Here is a 17,399-nt window from a genome sequence, read left to right as displayed (position 1 = left end):
GAAGTTGATGAAATAAAACAACTCTAGCGTAGGCAAATACAAAAGGTAAAACTAAAATATGCAATACCAATCAATCCAAGTGGGCTAGAAGTCTATCAGAAAGTCAGTCGCTCAGTACACTATTTATATGTATACAGGGGACTCGTATCAGGGTTCAATCACCAGCTGTAAGGGGAATGCAAATGCATCGCAAATGGCACCCTTTCCCCCCTATATGCCCTGTTCAAAAGCAGTGCACTAACAGTCTAATGTAAATGAACACATTAAGTGGACTCAACATCTGAATAAACCATCAAGTTAATATAATTTTCTGTAACAGTAGCAGGATAATTCTATAATACCATATCATAATATATCATGGCTACTCAAGTGTATACAGAATACTTGTAAAAACCATAGATTGGTTGGTTGGCTGTTTAGCAACAAAACCGATGCACGCGCAAGCATGGGGTAAAACAGTTGCGGTTGGCTTAGATTGTTGACATGTAAGCTATATTTCGTCTACATATATTCATTTGCACAATGACCACTTGTCTCTCAAATACAACTTTACAGTTGTTGGTTCAACAGCAAGCGAAGTTTAGCCATATTAGCATTGACATGAAATCAGTGAGAACACCTCAAAACAAGACATGATATCAACAACATGAAACAAACTGAAGCGTCCAACTATCGATTCTCCCCATCGCAGTTTGTCATTCTTGCTAGCAATCTGCCCATCGAATCAGAACAGGCTGACTTCTTCACCATGGAAGCGCCCACATCGTTTTCGTGAGTTGTCAGCCAACTACGGTAAAAACATGCATGACTTACTTGACTTTTGCACTTTAGGTCACTCACAAACTTCCTCCAGTGGGTTCGGTGTTGGGCGGTAACCTGTCGGTTTCAGGTTAATTAAAGGCTGTCTGGAATGTCTGAACTGTTTGTGTTGGGTGGAGCAAAACTAAATGCAAACAAACAAAATGTCCATCAATAAATTGTTCAAACATAGTACATATGATAAAATAACAATTATAAATGGTATAGATCAGGTGATTTACTTAGAGGCATTTTACAGAGAATTCACAATGACAACACTGAAACATAAATGTACCTTTATTTTTTTTACAGTTAAACAATGTTACACACAGTTCAGTTTATGCAGCATAGCTATATATACTAAGGCAATACATACATTCAAAGCAAAAGTTACAAGTCAGTCTGCATACACCATGATTACATAGAAAAGCTTTTTAAAAAAAAATAGAACAGAATACAAAAATAGCTGACACCGGCAACACAAATACAATTAGAAAATGTTAAATATGTTAAAAATGTTGACGTTCTCTCGCTCTTGTCTCCTCATGGGCCTGGCATCAGAATCTCATTTAATGTATCGATAGCTGATTCGTAGATTACCCTGGAGAAAGAGAAAACATTTACATTTAATGTCATTTTTAGGTTGCTATTTTGCCATTAAAATATAATTTGCACTCTGAAAATTCCCAGTTTATGAGCATGTTCCCTTAACGTTCAGGGTACATGCGATTCTAGCTAGCTAATAACTCCAAAATACCGTCTTATAAAAAATAAAAAAAGGTACTAACAGAATTCTCCCAGTGGAGGTAACTCGGGTACATCCCAAATGGTACCCCATTCCCTTTATTTAACTAGGCAAGTCAGTTAAGAACAAATTCTTATTTACAATCACGTCCTACCAAAAGGCAAAAGACCTCCTGCGGGGGACGGGATTAAACATTTTAAATTAAATACAAATATGGGACAAAACACACATCACGACAAGAGAGACACCACAACACTACATAAAGAGAGACCTTAGACGACATAGCATGGCAGCAACACATGAAAACACAGCATGGTAGCAACACAACATGGCAGCAGCACAAAACATGGTAAACATTATTGGGCAGAGCCCTATGGGCCCGTGTCAAAAAGTAGTGAACAACAAGGGTGCTCTTTGGGACGCAACCCATTGTAACGTTCGTTAGTCTTGTCACCTCTGGATGTGTCCTTCGTTCTCAGCCGTGACAGCGCAATGTTTCTGAAGCTGCCTCTGGATGGACACGGCTGTACTCTTCAGATCTGCCTTAAACTTCCCAGCTGGAAGAAAAACAGGCACAATCATTACAGGCCAGCCACACAGGACACGCAACTTCTTGCATTTGATTAAACAACCGGCTCAGGCCCGAGAACAGTTGACAAAGTGGAACGCGTTCTGCTCACGCCCGGCAAAAGTTAGCAGCTAAAAACCTGTAGCTCCTCTGTCAGAAACGAATCATAAATGTGAAAACAAAAACATTGTTTAGACCAGGGGTGTCAAACGTCCGGCCCGCAGGCCGGATCAGGCCCGCAAAGGGGTTTAATCCGGCCCGCGAGATGATTTTGTAAAGTATAAAAATGAGCTGCAATTTTTCAATAAAACAAACTGCTGTTCCAATTGCGTCCACTGGATGGCGCAATAGCAATTGTGTTAAGCAAGCAAACTGTTTATACCGGAGCAGAGCAAGTAGGTCAAGCAAGCGCAGCCAGTCCGGATGAGCTACTTTGTTTTGCCCGCGATATTTATTACGGCTTCTACTTTTAACATTATGTGCTTTGGCACCCTCATTGCCCCAATATGTCTCTGTCAAAAGAGAAAAGTGGACGCAGAGTGCAGTGTTCCAAGAAAAATGGTCATCCTCCTATTTATTCACAGAATTGAATGGGAAAGCTGTATGTTTGGTGTGTTCACAGCATGTTGCAGTGCTGAAAGAGTATAACCTTCGTCGCCACTATGTGAGTCTTCATGCCGACAAATATGACAACTTTCAAGGACAGCGGAGAAGAGAGAAGGTGAATGAACTGTTGGCGGGTCTGAAGAAACAGCAGTCTGTTTTTACTCACAGCCGAGACATCAGTGACGCTGCAGTGAAAGCTAGGTACCTCATTGCTAATGAAATCGCAGTGGCTTCCAAACCATTTAGTGAGGGTGAATTTGTAAAAAACATGCATGATGAAGGCAGCGGAGATTGTGTGCCCTGAAAAGCGCCAGGCTTTTGCAAATATCAGCCTGACAAGAAACACAGTTGCAGACAGGATTTCCGATCTTTCAGTGGATTTGGACAGCCAGTTGAAGCAAAAAGTAAAGTCATTTATTGGGTTTTCAGTTGCAATTGATGAAAGCACGGACATTACAGATGTTGCACAACTGGCCATTTTCATCCGCGGAGTTGATGACACTGACCGTCACCGAGGAGTTCGTGCAGTTGGTGCCGATGACAGATACAACGACAGCAGCTGATATTTTCACCGCACTCGTCGGCGCGCTGGACAGGGTCGGAGTGGACTGGTCCCGCGCTGTCAGCCTGGCTACAGATGGTGCGCCCTCAATGATCGGGAAAAAAGCAGGAGTTGTGACAAAGTTCAGAGAGAAAGTGCAATCTGCAAATGGAGGACGTGATTTTTGGACTTTTCACTGTATTTTGCACCCGGAGGCTTTGTGTTGCAAGTCATTAAAGATGGATAACGTCATGAAGGTGGTCATCCAAACTGTTAATTTCATCCGATCCAGAAGCCTGAATCACCGTCAGTTTGACAGCCTTCTCAGAGAGAAAGACCACATCTATGGCCTGCCATACCACACTGAGGTAAGATGGTTAAGCCGAGGTGCTGTGCTTAGGCGTTTCTTTGATTTACGAGAAGAAATTGAACAGTTCATGGAAGAAAAGGGCAAACCAGTGTTAGAATTTCATTCCGCAGAATGGATGCAGGACCTTGCATTTATGGTGGATGTTACAGAGCACCTGAATAACTTGAACAAACAGCTGCAAGGGCGCAACAAAGTCGTCACGCAGTATTACGACAGCATACGTTCTTTCAAGTTGAAGCTGTCATTGTGGGAGACGCAACTCGCCGGTGGTGATGCAGCTCACTTCCCCTGTCTGAAAAATGTGTGCGCGACCCAACATGTGGCAGACATGAAGCGGTTCAAAGATAAAATAACGGGACTGTTACGGGAGTTTGAGCAACGCTTTCAGATTTTTGGTGAACTGGAGAAAGACTTTTTTTGCTCGCCATTCACCGTGAATCCCTCTGATCTGCCCGTCAGCATCCAACTTGAAATAATAGACTTGCAGTGTGACTCGGATATGAAGGGCAAATTTGCCGCAGCTGGCTTGGACACATTTTATCAGAATCTCTTGCCAGGTTACCCCAACTTGACAGCCCTCGCTGCAAAACTGTTGTGCATGTTTGGAACCACATATCTTTGTGAGCAAGTTCTCTGTAATGAGCATAAATAAAACAAAGCTGCGCTCGAGGCTCACGCACAAGCACTTGAATCACATCCTGAAGTTGGCTGCCACTCATGTGACGCCTGATATTGATGCGCTGGTGAAAGCTAAAAGATGCCAGGTATCAGGAGTCAAATAAACTATGCAACCCCACTTAAAGTGCTGCATGAGGCACCCTGATATAGTTCTGTGATCTGTGATATACTTCTGTGAATCACTGAGGCATTGTGTGTTTGTTTGTGTGTTCTTTTTCTTTAGAATTTTCAAATAAACTTGTGGTGTTTTATGATTAATAGTGATGTTGTGCTTGTACTATTGTGGACACACTGTCCTCAAGCTCCAGCTTTATGTTGATCGTATTAAAACAAAGAAAACAATCTGAAGTTGTTGTTTTTAAGTTATATATACACCATGATTTTACCGGTCCGGCCCACTTGGGAATAGATTTTCCTCCATGTGGCCCCTGAGCTAAAATGAGTTTGACACCCCTGGTTTAGACCAAGATAAAGGATGTCTTCATTGCAACAGTTTTTCTCACTCTGTCTGACAACTGCCAGAATGTGAAGAATTGCAGCCAATCCGGTCAGACCGTCAATGACCTCTGAGTCAACAGTTGAGTTGATCTCTGCCAGGAAGGCCCTGAAAGAGAGAAGAGACCTTGGTTTAGAAACTACTAAGGAAAAAGTATAATATTCCATTGTCTTTCTTTTTTGTGTTTGATTTATCACGGCCTTTATATGACATTGTGTGGTGTTGACCGTGTTTGTTTTGTCTGTTCTGTTTCTTATTACTCCTTCTTATGTGTGAAAAATCTATAAAAAAATCGTAAAAATCACAAAAAAAATTAACCCAACTTGGCCAGTGTGCATAGTCAGAAAGCAGCAACTCTTGGGGAAAAGTTACCTGGTGACAGAGGGCGATTTGAGGAGAACGTCCAACAAGATGCATGAGAGAGGAGGCAAATCATGGACTGTCTCTGGTATTGTGACCTCTTGGGGATGTGTAATCTAAGACAGAAAAGTTTGAAGTTCAGCGCAAACAAAATATATGTTCTTAATACGCAACCTATCAACATGGTGAATCATATTTTCTATATAGGAAAATAGTGTTTGTAGTGAATCAGCCATCTTAGTTTGCTCTTACCCTTTGAAGGGGGTGTTGGTTCGCCGCCAGGGTTGCAGCACAGATGGTTGAAAACACCCCGTTTAGGGGGTTGGAGTCGAAGCCCGACCAAGCCTGAACGACCTGGAGGAAGTTTCCTAGAGCGGGAACAGCCGAGTGCCACAGCTACAACAGCCAGGGGAGAGAGAAACAACCTTAAAAATCATCTATTCACATTTGCGAGCTGAACAGTGGCCATAATGTACCATGCGTCTAAGAGTAGGAGTGCAGTTCAGTCATTTAGATCACAATGAATACGATCACATGGATAGGGGGGAGCTGATCTATGGCTCCAGTACTGCTTCTGCTGTTCGGCCAAATAGGTATTATTTATAGACACAGCCATTAAAAATCCGATTGAATAGACTACCTCTAATGATCTAAGTGTGCGTTTTTGATTGACACTCAAATCAGCACACACAAAACCAAACAGTCAATAAAAAGCCCTTTGTTGATACGGCGACTGATGACTTCAGATGCGTCCAAAATGGAACCCTAATTCCCTATAAATAGTGAAGGGTGCCATTTGCGAAGCAACCATCCTCCACACCTCCTGGCCCTCCTCAGGGTCCTTCCTCAGGCGGCGAGCCATGACCTCCAGGATCTTCTGGAAGACGTTGGTAACCACGCTGAGGATGATGGAGGACTGGTCGTCCTGGGCCTGGTTCTCGGGGACGTAGTTCTCCGCCACCTCCGTCAGCACAGAGAGCAGCAGAGGAACACACAGGTAGCCCTTCTCTGAGAACACAACACACACAGTGAAATTAGACTAGGTGCACAAGTGACAATGTACGTTTCTAAATGTGCCTTATGGCAAATTTGATTTACAGATCCAAAATGGCCCTAAAGTGGCATACTCCTTCATATTGACTCTGCTGTCTGTAATTGTATCTGTGTAGTGTAGATAGCTAAACTCACCAGAGAGGAGCACAACGGAGCACAGGTGAAGGACCTGCCCTTTGAACTCCTCGTCCCCAAGGCCCACCCGGATCACATCGCTGCACACTGTGAGAAAATTCTGCCAAACATCACAACAACGTTAGAGCAAAGAGGGACAGAATACGTTAACATACAGAAACTCTTGCATTAATGTGTGTTTTTTATAGTAAATCAGAGTTTGTATTGACAACTGTTTTTAAGAACCTGTAATCATGCTGAAAGACCAAACAACTAAACTACAGTACCAGTCAAAAGTTTGGACACTTACTCATGCAAGGGTTTTTCTTTATTTTTACTATGTTCTACATTGTAAAATAATAGTGAAGACATCAAAACTATGAAATAACACAAATGGAATCATGTCGTCACCCACAATTTTTTAAAACAAAATCTAAATATATTTGATATGAGATTCTTCAAAATAGCCACCCTTTGCCTTGATGACAGTTTTGCACACTCTTGGCATTCTCTCAACCAGCTTCACCTTGAATGCTTTTCCAACAGTCTTGAAGGAGTTCCCACATATGCTGAGCACTTGTTGGCTGCTTTTCCTTCACTCTGCGGTCCAACTCATTTCAAACCATCTCAATTGGGTTGAGGTCAGGTGATTGTGGAAGCCAGGTCATCTGATGCAGCACTCACACACTCTCCTTCTTGGTCAAATGGCCCTTACAAAGCCTGGAGGTGTATTTGGTCATTGTCCTGTTGAAAACCAAATACACCATCTGGTTTGTGCTATAGCTGCAGAATGCTGTGGTAGCCATGCTGGTTAAGTGTGCCTTGAATTCAAAATAAATCACAGACAGTGTCACCAGCAAAGCACCCCCACACCATCACACCTCCTCCTCCATTCTTCACGGTGGGAAGCACACATGCGGAGATCATCCGTTCGCCTACATGGCGGTTGGAACCAAAAATCTCATATTTGGCCACATCATACCAAAGGACAGATTTCCACTGGTCTAATGTCCATTGCTCGTGTTTCTTGGCCCAAGCAAGTTTTTTCTTCTTATTGGTGTCCTTTAGTAGTGGTTTCTTTGCCCCAATTTGATCATGATGGCCTGATTCACGCAGTCTCCTCTGAACAGTTGATGTTGAGATGTGTGTTACTTGAACTCTGTGAAGCATTTATTTGGTCTGCAATTTCTGAGGCTGGTAACTAATGAACTTATCCTCTGCAGCAGAGTTAACTCTGGGTCTTCCTTTCCTGTGGTGGTCCTCATGAGAGCCAGTTTCATCATAGCGCTTAATGGTTTTTGCGACTTCACTTTCAAAGTTATTGACATTTTCCGGGTTTGACTTATCTTCATGTCTTAAAGTAATGATGGACTGTCGTTTCTCTTTGCTTATTTGAGCCGTTCTTGCCATAATATGGACTTGGTCTTTTACCATTTCTTTCTGTATACCCTTCCTTGTCACAACACAACTGATTGGCTAAAACACATAAAGAAGGAAAGAAATTCCACAAATTAAGAAGGCACACCTTTTAATTGAAATGCACCCCCAGGTGACTACCTCATGAAGCTGGTTGTGCAAAGCTGTCATCAAAGCAAAGGGCTACTATGAAGAAACTCAAATATATTTTGATTTAACACTTTTCGGGTAACTACATAGTTTTGATGCCTTCATTATTATTCTACAATGTATAAAATAGTACAAATAAATTAAAAACCCTGGAATGAGTAGGTGTGTCTAAACTTGACTGGTACTGTATATCACAGGACAATAATAACATTCAATCATTAAACATTTCATTTCTGTGCACATTTTTCCTGAGAACAATGCATTGCATAAGCCACCATACTATCTTAATCTCAAGTGTTGGTGCTGGAGCCCTAGAGTTGGTGGAAGCAGCAGAAGTGGGTACTGAGATAAATAAGAGGGTTTATTTTCAAAATCCGCTCACAGCAGCAGGCTTTGGGCGACAGACTCGAGAGAGAGAGAGTAATGGCAGAAATAACTAGAGAAGCCCATTTCAAAAGAACAAATTAGTCCATCTAGCTCTCTGGGAGTGGGAGGCATACAGCAGAGAACTGATAGGCGAGAGTGTGGAATAACAATCTATAACCAACTAAGACGGCGCCCCAAATGGAACCCTATTCCCTAAAAGTGCACTACTTTTGACCAAAAGTAATGCACTACATAGGGATTAGTGTGCCATTTGGAGCGCAGCTTAGCTAGAACTGAAAGCCTAAGAAAGGAGAATAATTGACCTACTGACTGAAAATACTATAAAGATGCTCATACATTACCATGACTTAATTCATTGGAAAATCTGTAACGGTTTCTCATACACATAACTATTTACCACAGCTGTTCTTTTATGTCTGAAAGGTTTTCAGAAAAACACTGACAACTGCTGATGTAAAAAAGGCTTTGTGAAATACATTTGATTGACTCTCAATTGAGGTCATTGATTAGTTAGGAATTCCCCTTACCTGGTTCTCTAGGACTTAGTTCAACACAAATTGAAAAGAAGTAACACAACCAGCAGACACACAGCCCTCCAGGAATTGAGTTTGACACCTCTAAGGTACCTCGGAATACTGAACACAGAAATAACACATAGGTGTTCTGTACAAACACACACAGTGTAAACCCCATCCTGTGGTTGATTCTTGCTACCCTATCCAGCAGGTTCTGCTTACCTCTACCACCTGCCTGGCGAGGTCCCGCTGCTGCTCAGTGACCCCTCCCTCACTGGGACTGACCAGGAAGGGCAGGACCCTCTCTGCCACCCATGCTGCTATGTTCTCCACAGAAACCAGGAAGTCCCTGCACTCAGAGAACTGGGAAAGAAAACACATGGTTATAGAACAGAAAGCCCTGGTGGTTATAACAGGTTGTAAAAGATGCTTATAGCCCAAACACTGCACAGACCAGTAATTAATATAATAAATAATATCTGTCATTTAGCAGACACTTTTATTCAAAGTCGACTTAGTTATGCGTGCATAATTTTTTTTTAAGTATGGGCGGTTCCAGGAATCGAACACACTATCCTGGCGTCGCAATTGCCATGCTCGACCAACTGAGCTACAGAATACCAGTTATATCCCAAATACTGTTTATTAGACCTAGGACGATAAACCAAATTACAGACACCGACAAAAGCCAACACTTAGAGGACATTTTGCTGATCATTAATTATGATAAAGTGGCCTATTCTAGACTGGAGATATGTGACGTTTGAAATAAGTCTGTTAACGTGGATGATTGCTAATGGGACAATCCATAACTACTGAATTCTGAAAACGTTCAGGAATTTGGGGAATTAGCTTAACTTGTAAAATATATAAAATACAATAAGATACTTTTCAAAGATGTAAAACATCCAATTAGTGAATATCATAGATACAGTAAGTTAAAGCTATTTAATATGAAGAGCATGAAATAATGCCAAAAAATGCAAAATACTCCATTCCACTCAGTAGTGCCTACTGTATTATTCATTATTACTTTATACAGTTTTCGCCCCAATTGGTTTAGCATATTCTGGGGAACAAGGCTCCATGCTCTCGAAAAACAACAAAAATATACATTTTCTACACATTAATATTTCAAACAAAACCCTCTATTTAACATTTACAAACTGTAGTTCGAAACAAGATTAATGATAGAAATGAGAGGATCCTCCAGAGCCGTGGTCCTGTGGGCAACACTCCCCGCAACAAGCAAATGTGTGCTTTCCGGCTGGAGACCAGGGTTCAATTGCCGTCTCCACCTTTCATGCCACGCATCTGACTAATAAAGGAAAAACACTATAAAAAAAGGTAGAGTGAGAGGTTTATTCATTCAGGAGTTAAATTAAACACTCAGTGTTGTAAAATAACCCATTGATGTTAATAACCAGAGTTGAGTGCGATTGTCCTTTTTCTCTGTAGTAAAACACTGACACTCAAATCCACACCCATCATTATCATATTTCCGAGCATGCTTTATTGCAAGTTCTTTTTTAGAATTGTGTTTAAATATCTGTTTTTGTATTCACATTGATTGAATCTTATGTTACATCCTGTGTTAAGGTAAAACTAGTCTGTTGAGGTATAAAAGGGTTACATTTTAAGGATAATATATTCACTTACGCACTCACTTGAAGGCTACAGTTTTGATAAGAATTGAATGCAACAACCATGTCTCTGTCACTAGCAAACACAGTCATGTGTGGTAATTCCAACGTTCACTAACAGGCACTTTGGGATATAAGTCGATATTTGCTTACAGTGCATTCGGAAAGTATTAAGACCCCTTGACTTATCCACATTTTGTTACGTTACAGCCTTATTCTAAAATGGATTAAATTAATTGTTTACCTCAATCTACACACAATACCCCATAATGACAAAGTGAAAACAGGTTTTTAGAAAAGTTTGCACATTTATTTTTACAAACACCCGATTGACTTAAGTATTCAGACCCTTTGCTATGAGGCTCGAAATTGAGCTCAGACGCATCCTGTTTCCATTGATCATCGTCAAGATGTTTCTACACCTTGATTGGAGTCCACCTGTGGTAAATTCAATTGATCGGACATGATTTGGAAAGGCACACACCTGTCTATATGAGGTCCCACAGTTGACAGAGCATGTCAGAGCAAAAACCAAGCCATGAGGTCGAAGGAATTGTCCGTAGAGTTCAGAGACAGGATTGTGTAGAGGCACAGATCTGGGGAAGGGTACCAACAATGTCTGCAACATTGAAGGTCCCCAAAGAACACAGTGGCCTCCATCATTCTTAAATGGGAGAAGTTTGGAACCACCAAGAATCTTCCTAGAGCTGGCTGCACGGCCAAACTGAGCAATCGAGGGAGAAGGGCCTTGGTCAGGGAGGTGACCAATAACCCGATGGTCACTCTGACAGAGCTCCATAGTTCCTCTGTGGAGATGGGAGAACTTTCCAGAAGGACAACCATCTCTGCAGCACTCCACTAAAATCAGGCCTTTATGGTAGACAGAAGCCACTCCTTAGTAAAAAGCACATGACAGCCCGCTTGGAGTTTGCCAAAAGGCACATAAAGACTCTCAGGCCATGAGAAACAAAATTCTCTGGTCTGATGAAACCAAGATTGAACTCTGTGGCCTGAATGCCAAGCGTCACATCTGGAGGAACCCTGGCACCATCCCTACAGTGATGCATGGTGGTGGCAGCATCATGCTGTGGGGATGTTTTTCAGCGGCAAGGTCTGGGAGACAAGTCAGGATCGAGAGAAAGATGAACGGAGCAAAGTACAGAGAGATCCTTGATGAAAACCTACTCCAGAGCACTCAGGACCTCAGACTGGGGCAAAGATTCACCTTCCAATAGTACAACGACCCTAAGCACACAGCCAAGACAATGCAGGAAGGGCTTCGGCACAAGTCTCTGAATGTCCTTGAGTGGCCCAGCCAGAGCCCGGACTTGAGCCCAATCGAACATCTCTGGAGAGACCTGAAAATAACTGTGCAGTGACGCTCCCCATCCAGCCTGACTGAGCTGGAGAGGATCTGCAGAGAAGAATGGGAGAAACTTCTCAAATACTGTACAGATGTGCCAAGCCTGTAGCGTCATACCCAAGAAAACACGAGGCTGTAACCGCTGCCAAAGGTGATTCCACAAAGTACTGAGTAAAGGGTCTGAATACTTATGTAAAATCAGTTTTTTAATTTGAATACATTTGCAAAATATTCTACAAACCTGTTTTTGCTTTGTCATTATGGGGTATTGTGTGTAGATTGATAATAAAAATATTAGTGTAATCCATTTTAGAATAATGCTTTAACGTAACAAAATGTGGAAAAAGTCAAAGGGTCTGAATACTTTCCAAATGCACTGTATATCCTAGTGTGCCTTTAGAGTGAACGTTGGAAATACCCCCCATGACTGTTTGTTAGTGACTTACTAAATGCATTTGCATGTCCAGCCTCTATCAAAGGCTACATAAAATATGCAATTCTAAGTGTGTTCAAATACCAGAAGCTACATATTTGATTGCCTGTTTAATTCCAAGCCCGGCAAAATTATATATTTGACTTGCACAGGCCATTTGACCAAATTATGATAACCTTCAGGGTGGTGTTTATTTTCCATTGAAATCCAACCAAAATGGTGGATTTGCAATATTTAGAATAGTTCAAGCACATTTTGCATTCAGACTGATTGCAAGGTAGAGAGTATAAAGTCGACAAGACAACATAAACCATATTTAGTGGCTCCACAGTCTCAATAATGGGTGCAATAAATCCAACCACTAATAGATTAGAGTATATAATAAATAAATAAATGATTTATCTTTGTGCTGCATAATATAAATAACAATCAACGTACAAACAAAGACAAACAAATAATTTGAAAAATGGACCAGCAAAACAGCTTGCTGGGAAATATGTTAAATCAGCCCCTGACACCATTTAAAATGTATCTTTCCAACATTTTGAAGTCCTCTGTAGTTCAGTTGGTGGAGCATGGTTTTTGCAACGACAGGATAGTGGGTTAGATTCCCGGGACCACCCTTCCGTAAAAAATGTGTGCATGAATGACTAAGTTGCTTTGGATAAAAGAGACTGCTTAATGGCATACGTTGTAGAATTATAAAGCAATACATAATAATTGCGTAAACAATACTTGGTATAAAAGGCATCCTTAAGGGGTAGTTCACCCAAATTACAAATGACAATGTCATAGTTCATTGACCGCTTAAGGGTAAGAAAACCAATATGTCATTTGGGTGAACTATCACTTTAATTGGACTAAAATAACCAAACAGGAAATATATTGCACATCGACTCCTCATTAGAAAACATGTATATAATTATTTGATTTAAAATAAAGTTTGCATTCAATTTCAATGCATTAACTCCAGTACACAATTATAATACAATTCAAGTTTCATAATTCAAAACTCCATTCCACAGGATGTTTTTATTTTTCAATTTAAATTCAATTCCAATTCCATTCCAAGGATGGTTCATGTTCAGTTCCAATTAAATTAAGTTCCAGTCTAAATTCAATTCCAATTAAAATGTTTTGAAGATTGCAATGTTTTGAAGATAGCATTTATTGCAATTCCAAGTAAATTCTCCACATCCTGCTATAATTGTATTTGGAATTTGAAATTAAATTGGAATTGACCAACCCTGATGATAATTCTGTCAATTTATCGTGAGCAAAGCACTACCGTACACAGATTTGAGGAGTCTGAATTGGGCTGTTTTGCAGCAGAGGTAGAAGTATGTAGGTGATGGAACTCACTTTGTGGTGTAGATGGGCACTGAGACGTGCGTGAAGGACAAACGCCCTCAGTGCTGTTTCTGCACTGGGAACATCGGCCTGGGCCTCAGAAGAGCTCAGATGGGAGTACAGAACCAACTGTGGAGGCAAACAGGACACAGGATCACACCTATGCCTATCACAGCACATATAAGCAACATAAAAACAAAGTATATCTACTGTACCTTCCAGGCCCCGAGGGCTTTGTGCAGCTGTTTGAGCTGGCCCTGCCTGAAGGGCAGTATGCAGTCCCGCGTGGAGGTGCGGCTGACCAGGTACTCCAGGTAATCTAACCCCAGGTCTGGCTTGGCCTCCACTGTCTCCTGGATGCGCACTTTCCGACTGGTGTTCGCATTCCCCTGTGAAGGAGAAGTGGGAGCAGGAAGGAGGGTTATGGCCAATGATGTCATGATTACATGTTTTTTTTTTTTTTTAGATAAAAAAGGGGTTTAGGTGGTGGGTGTGGTAGGGGGCGTGGCAATGGGAGCGGTCAGCACGGCTGTATTTTAGAGGCCCCCCATCCAATTTCCTGCAATTCTACACATTTCTCCATGGAGCTGACAGAAAATATGGCAGTTTTAAAGCTAATTTCCTGCAATTCTTTGCCTTTTGCCATGGCTAATGCAGTGTTCTTTTGCTGAAACATAAAATCAATACTGCATTGTTTTTGGAATTTCCATATCTCCCTGTCTAGCTTTTATTTTAGTGATTATTAGTTCGCAAAGACTATATTATGAGAAAAATATAGGTCCATTATCTTTTCTAAATACTTTATCTGGTTTTAGTCATTTAAAGGCCCTGAACAGTACTTTCTCTCTCATGGCTAACTATCAGGAATTTTGAAAAGACAGGCTGAGTCAGTGGGGAGCTTATATTCATGAGCTCGCCTTGACTGACAGCACTTTGAAACGCCTATGTCAAGCAACTTGGATGCAGTAAGCAGTGTGGTAGTAAAATCGTCAAGAAAATTTGTTGATATACAAAGTAACTCAAACATTGAAATTGCATCAATTATATATATATATTTTTTTATACATTTGACACGTCTCTTGTGATGCGGTTCACAGCAGCACTGACGGATGTTGACAACTGCAGCGGATTTTTGAATGAGCCTTCCCCCCTTCTGTTCCATGCTAGCTGAAGACCTAGCAAGCCAGTAACTAGCTAACACCAGACACAGATGAAAGGGGAAACATATGCATCTTTGCCATAAATGAATAGGGTAAACTTTTAATTATACATTGCACAAAAAAATAAAGGGAACACTAAAATAACACATCCTAGATCTGAATGAATGAAATAATCTTATTAAATACTTTTTTCTTTACATAGTTGAATGTGCTGACAACAAAATCACACAAAAATAATCAATGGAAATCCAATTTATCAACCCATGGAGGTCTGGATTTGGAGTCACACTCAAAATTAAAGTGGAAAACCACACTACAGGCTGATCCAACTTTGATGTAATGTCCTTAAAACAAGTCAAAATGAGGCTCAGTAGTGTCTGTGGCCTCCACGTGCCTGTATGACCTCCCTACAACGCCTGGGCATGCTCCTGATGAGGTGGCGGATGGTCTCCTGAGGGATCTCCTCCCAAACCTGGACTAAAGCATCCGCCAACTCCTGGACAGTCTGTGGTGCAACGTGGTGTTGGTGGATGGAGCGAGACATGATGTCCCAGATGTGCTCAATTGGATTCAGGTCTGGGGAACGGGCGGGCCAGTCCATAGCATCAATGCCTTCCTCTTGCAGGAACTGCTGACACACTCCAGCCACATGAGGTCTAGCATTGTCTTGCATTAGGAGGAACCCAGGGCCAACCGCACCAGCATATGGTCTCACAAGGGGTCTGAGGATCTCATCTCGGTACCTAATGGCAGTCAGGCTACCTCTGGCGAGCACATGGAGGGCTGTGCGGCCCCCCAAAGAAATGCCACCCCACACCATGACTGACCCACCGCAAAACCGGTCATGCTGGAGGATGTTGCAGGCAGCAAAACGTTCTCCACGGCGTCTCCAGACTCTGTCACGTGCTCAGTGTGAACCTGCTTTCATGTGTCAAGAGCACAGGGCGCCAGTGGCGAATTTGCCAATCTTGGTGTTCTCTGGCAAATGCCAAACGTCCTGCACGGTGTTGGGCTGTAAGCACAACCCCCACCTGTGGACGTCGGGCCCTCATACCACCCTCATGGAGTCTGTTTCTGACCGTTTGAGCAGACACATGCACATTTGTGGCCTGCTGGAGGTCATTTTGCAGGGCTCTGGCAGTGCTCCTCCTGCTCCTCCTTGCACAAAGGCGGAGGTAGCGGTCCTGCTGCTGGGTTGTTGCCCTCCTACGGCCTCCTCCATGTCTCCTGATGTACTGGCCTGTCTCCTGGTAGCGCCTCCATGCTCTGGACACTACGCTGATAGACACAGCAAAGCTTCTTGCCACAGCTCGCATTGATGTGCCATCCTGGATGCGCTGCACTACCTGAGCCACTTGTGTGGGTTGTAGACTCCGTCTCATGCTTCCACTAGAGTGAAAGCACCGCCAGCATTCAAAAGTGACCAAAACATCAGCCAGGAAGCATAGGAACTGAGAAGTGGTCTGTGGTTACCACCTGCAGAACCACTCCTTTATTGGGGGTGTCTTGCTAATTGCTTATAATTTCCACCTGTTGTCTATTCCATTTGCACAACAGCATGTGACATTTATTGTCAATCAGTGTTGCTTCCTAAGTGGACAGTTTGATTTCACAGAAGTGTGATTGACTTGGAGTTACATTGTGTTGTTTAAGTGTTCCCTTTATTTTTTGGAGCAGTATATATGCTGATACTCTAAAGTAAAATTTTGGCACCAGTAGAGTAGCTATCTGGCTATATAAACCAAGTCCCTCTGCAAACACGCCTTTTCCGATGTTAGTTACAAGGCAGTCCTTATTAAAATTAGGTAAGAGAACATCATGATACGATTGGTGTATTAAAATGAGAGTTAAGATATAACACCTTTCCCCTTAATAATGAATCCAAGTGTTTGACATGGGGGGGACCAGTAACTTTATCACTGAAAAAGCAAGTCATTTTTCATACTTTGGTCATCATACTTTGATTTGGTTTCTTTCAAATATCACAAAATGTAATGAAAAACATGATTTTAACGGTTCATGACCCTCAAGTTTACAGTGTTTTTCCATCCCAATTTTTACTCATGTAAATAAAATAAAATCATTAGTGCGGATTTCTCCTTTGACAAGATAATCCATCTATCTGACAGGTGTGCCATAATCAAGAATCTGATTAAGCAGCATGATCATTATGTGCACACAGGTGCACATTGTGCTGGGGACAATAAAAGGCCACTCTAAAATGTGCAGTTTTGTCACAATGCCACATGATGACTGCAGGAATGTCCACCAGAGCTGTTGCCAGATAATTGAATGTTCCTTTCTCTACCATATTCTGCCTCCAACGCCATTTTAGAGAATTTGGCAGTACGTCCAACCAGCCTCACAACCGCAGACCACAAGCAACCACTCCAGCCCAGGAACTCCACATCCGGCTTCTTCACCTTCTTCACCACCCGACAGCTGATGAAACTGTGGGTTTGCACAACCAAAGAATTTATGCACAAACGGTCAGAAACGTCTCAGGGAAGCTCATCTGCGTGCTCATCATCCTCACCAGGGTCTTGACCTGACTGCAGTTCGCCGTCATAACCGAATTCAGTGGGCAAATTCTCACCTTCAATGGGCAATGTCACACTGGAGAAGTGTGCTCTTCACAGATGAATTCCAGCTT

The 17,399-nt window shown here is 42.1% G+C and overlaps 1 protein-coding gene across 1 annotated transcript in view; it reads right to left on the bottom strand.

Moving 5' to 3' along the window:
• Positions 1-1,077: 1,077 nt before the first annotated feature.
• ncapg2 (non-SMC condensin II complex, subunit G2) overlaps positions 1,078-17,399 on the bottom strand; it is a 31,238-nt gene continuing 14,916 nt past the window's right edge. The window contains exons 18-27 of the mRNA XM_014180657.3: positions 13,802-13,975; positions 13,599-13,715; positions 9,020-9,160; positions 6,351-6,450; positions 5,983-6,170; positions 5,415-5,558; positions 5,175-5,278; positions 4,810-4,910; positions 1,998-2,100; positions 1,078-1,399 (exon numbers count right to left, since the gene is read on the bottom strand). Of these exons, the coding sequence (XP_014036132.2) occupies positions 1,342-1,399; positions 1,998-2,100; positions 4,810-4,910; positions 5,175-5,278; positions 5,415-5,558; positions 5,983-6,170; positions 6,351-6,450; positions 9,020-9,160; positions 13,599-13,715; positions 13,802-13,975 (1,230 nt within the window). The 3' untranslated portion in view covers positions 1,078-1,341. The remainder of the gene's footprint in view (positions 1,400-1,997; positions 2,101-4,809; positions 4,911-5,174; positions 5,279-5,414; positions 5,559-5,982; positions 6,171-6,350; positions 6,451-9,019; positions 9,161-13,598; positions 13,716-13,801; positions 13,976-17,399) is intronic.

Source organism: Salmo salar, chromosome 29 (assembly GCF_965601325.2).
Source record: "Salmo salar chromosome 29, fSalSal1, whole genome shotgun sequence".
NCBI lineage: Eukaryota > Metazoa > Chordata > Actinopteri > Salmoniformes > Salmonidae > Salmo > Salmo salar.
Note: the sequence above shows the minus strand (reverse complement) of the source record. Positions and strands in the feature narration are given on the sequence as shown.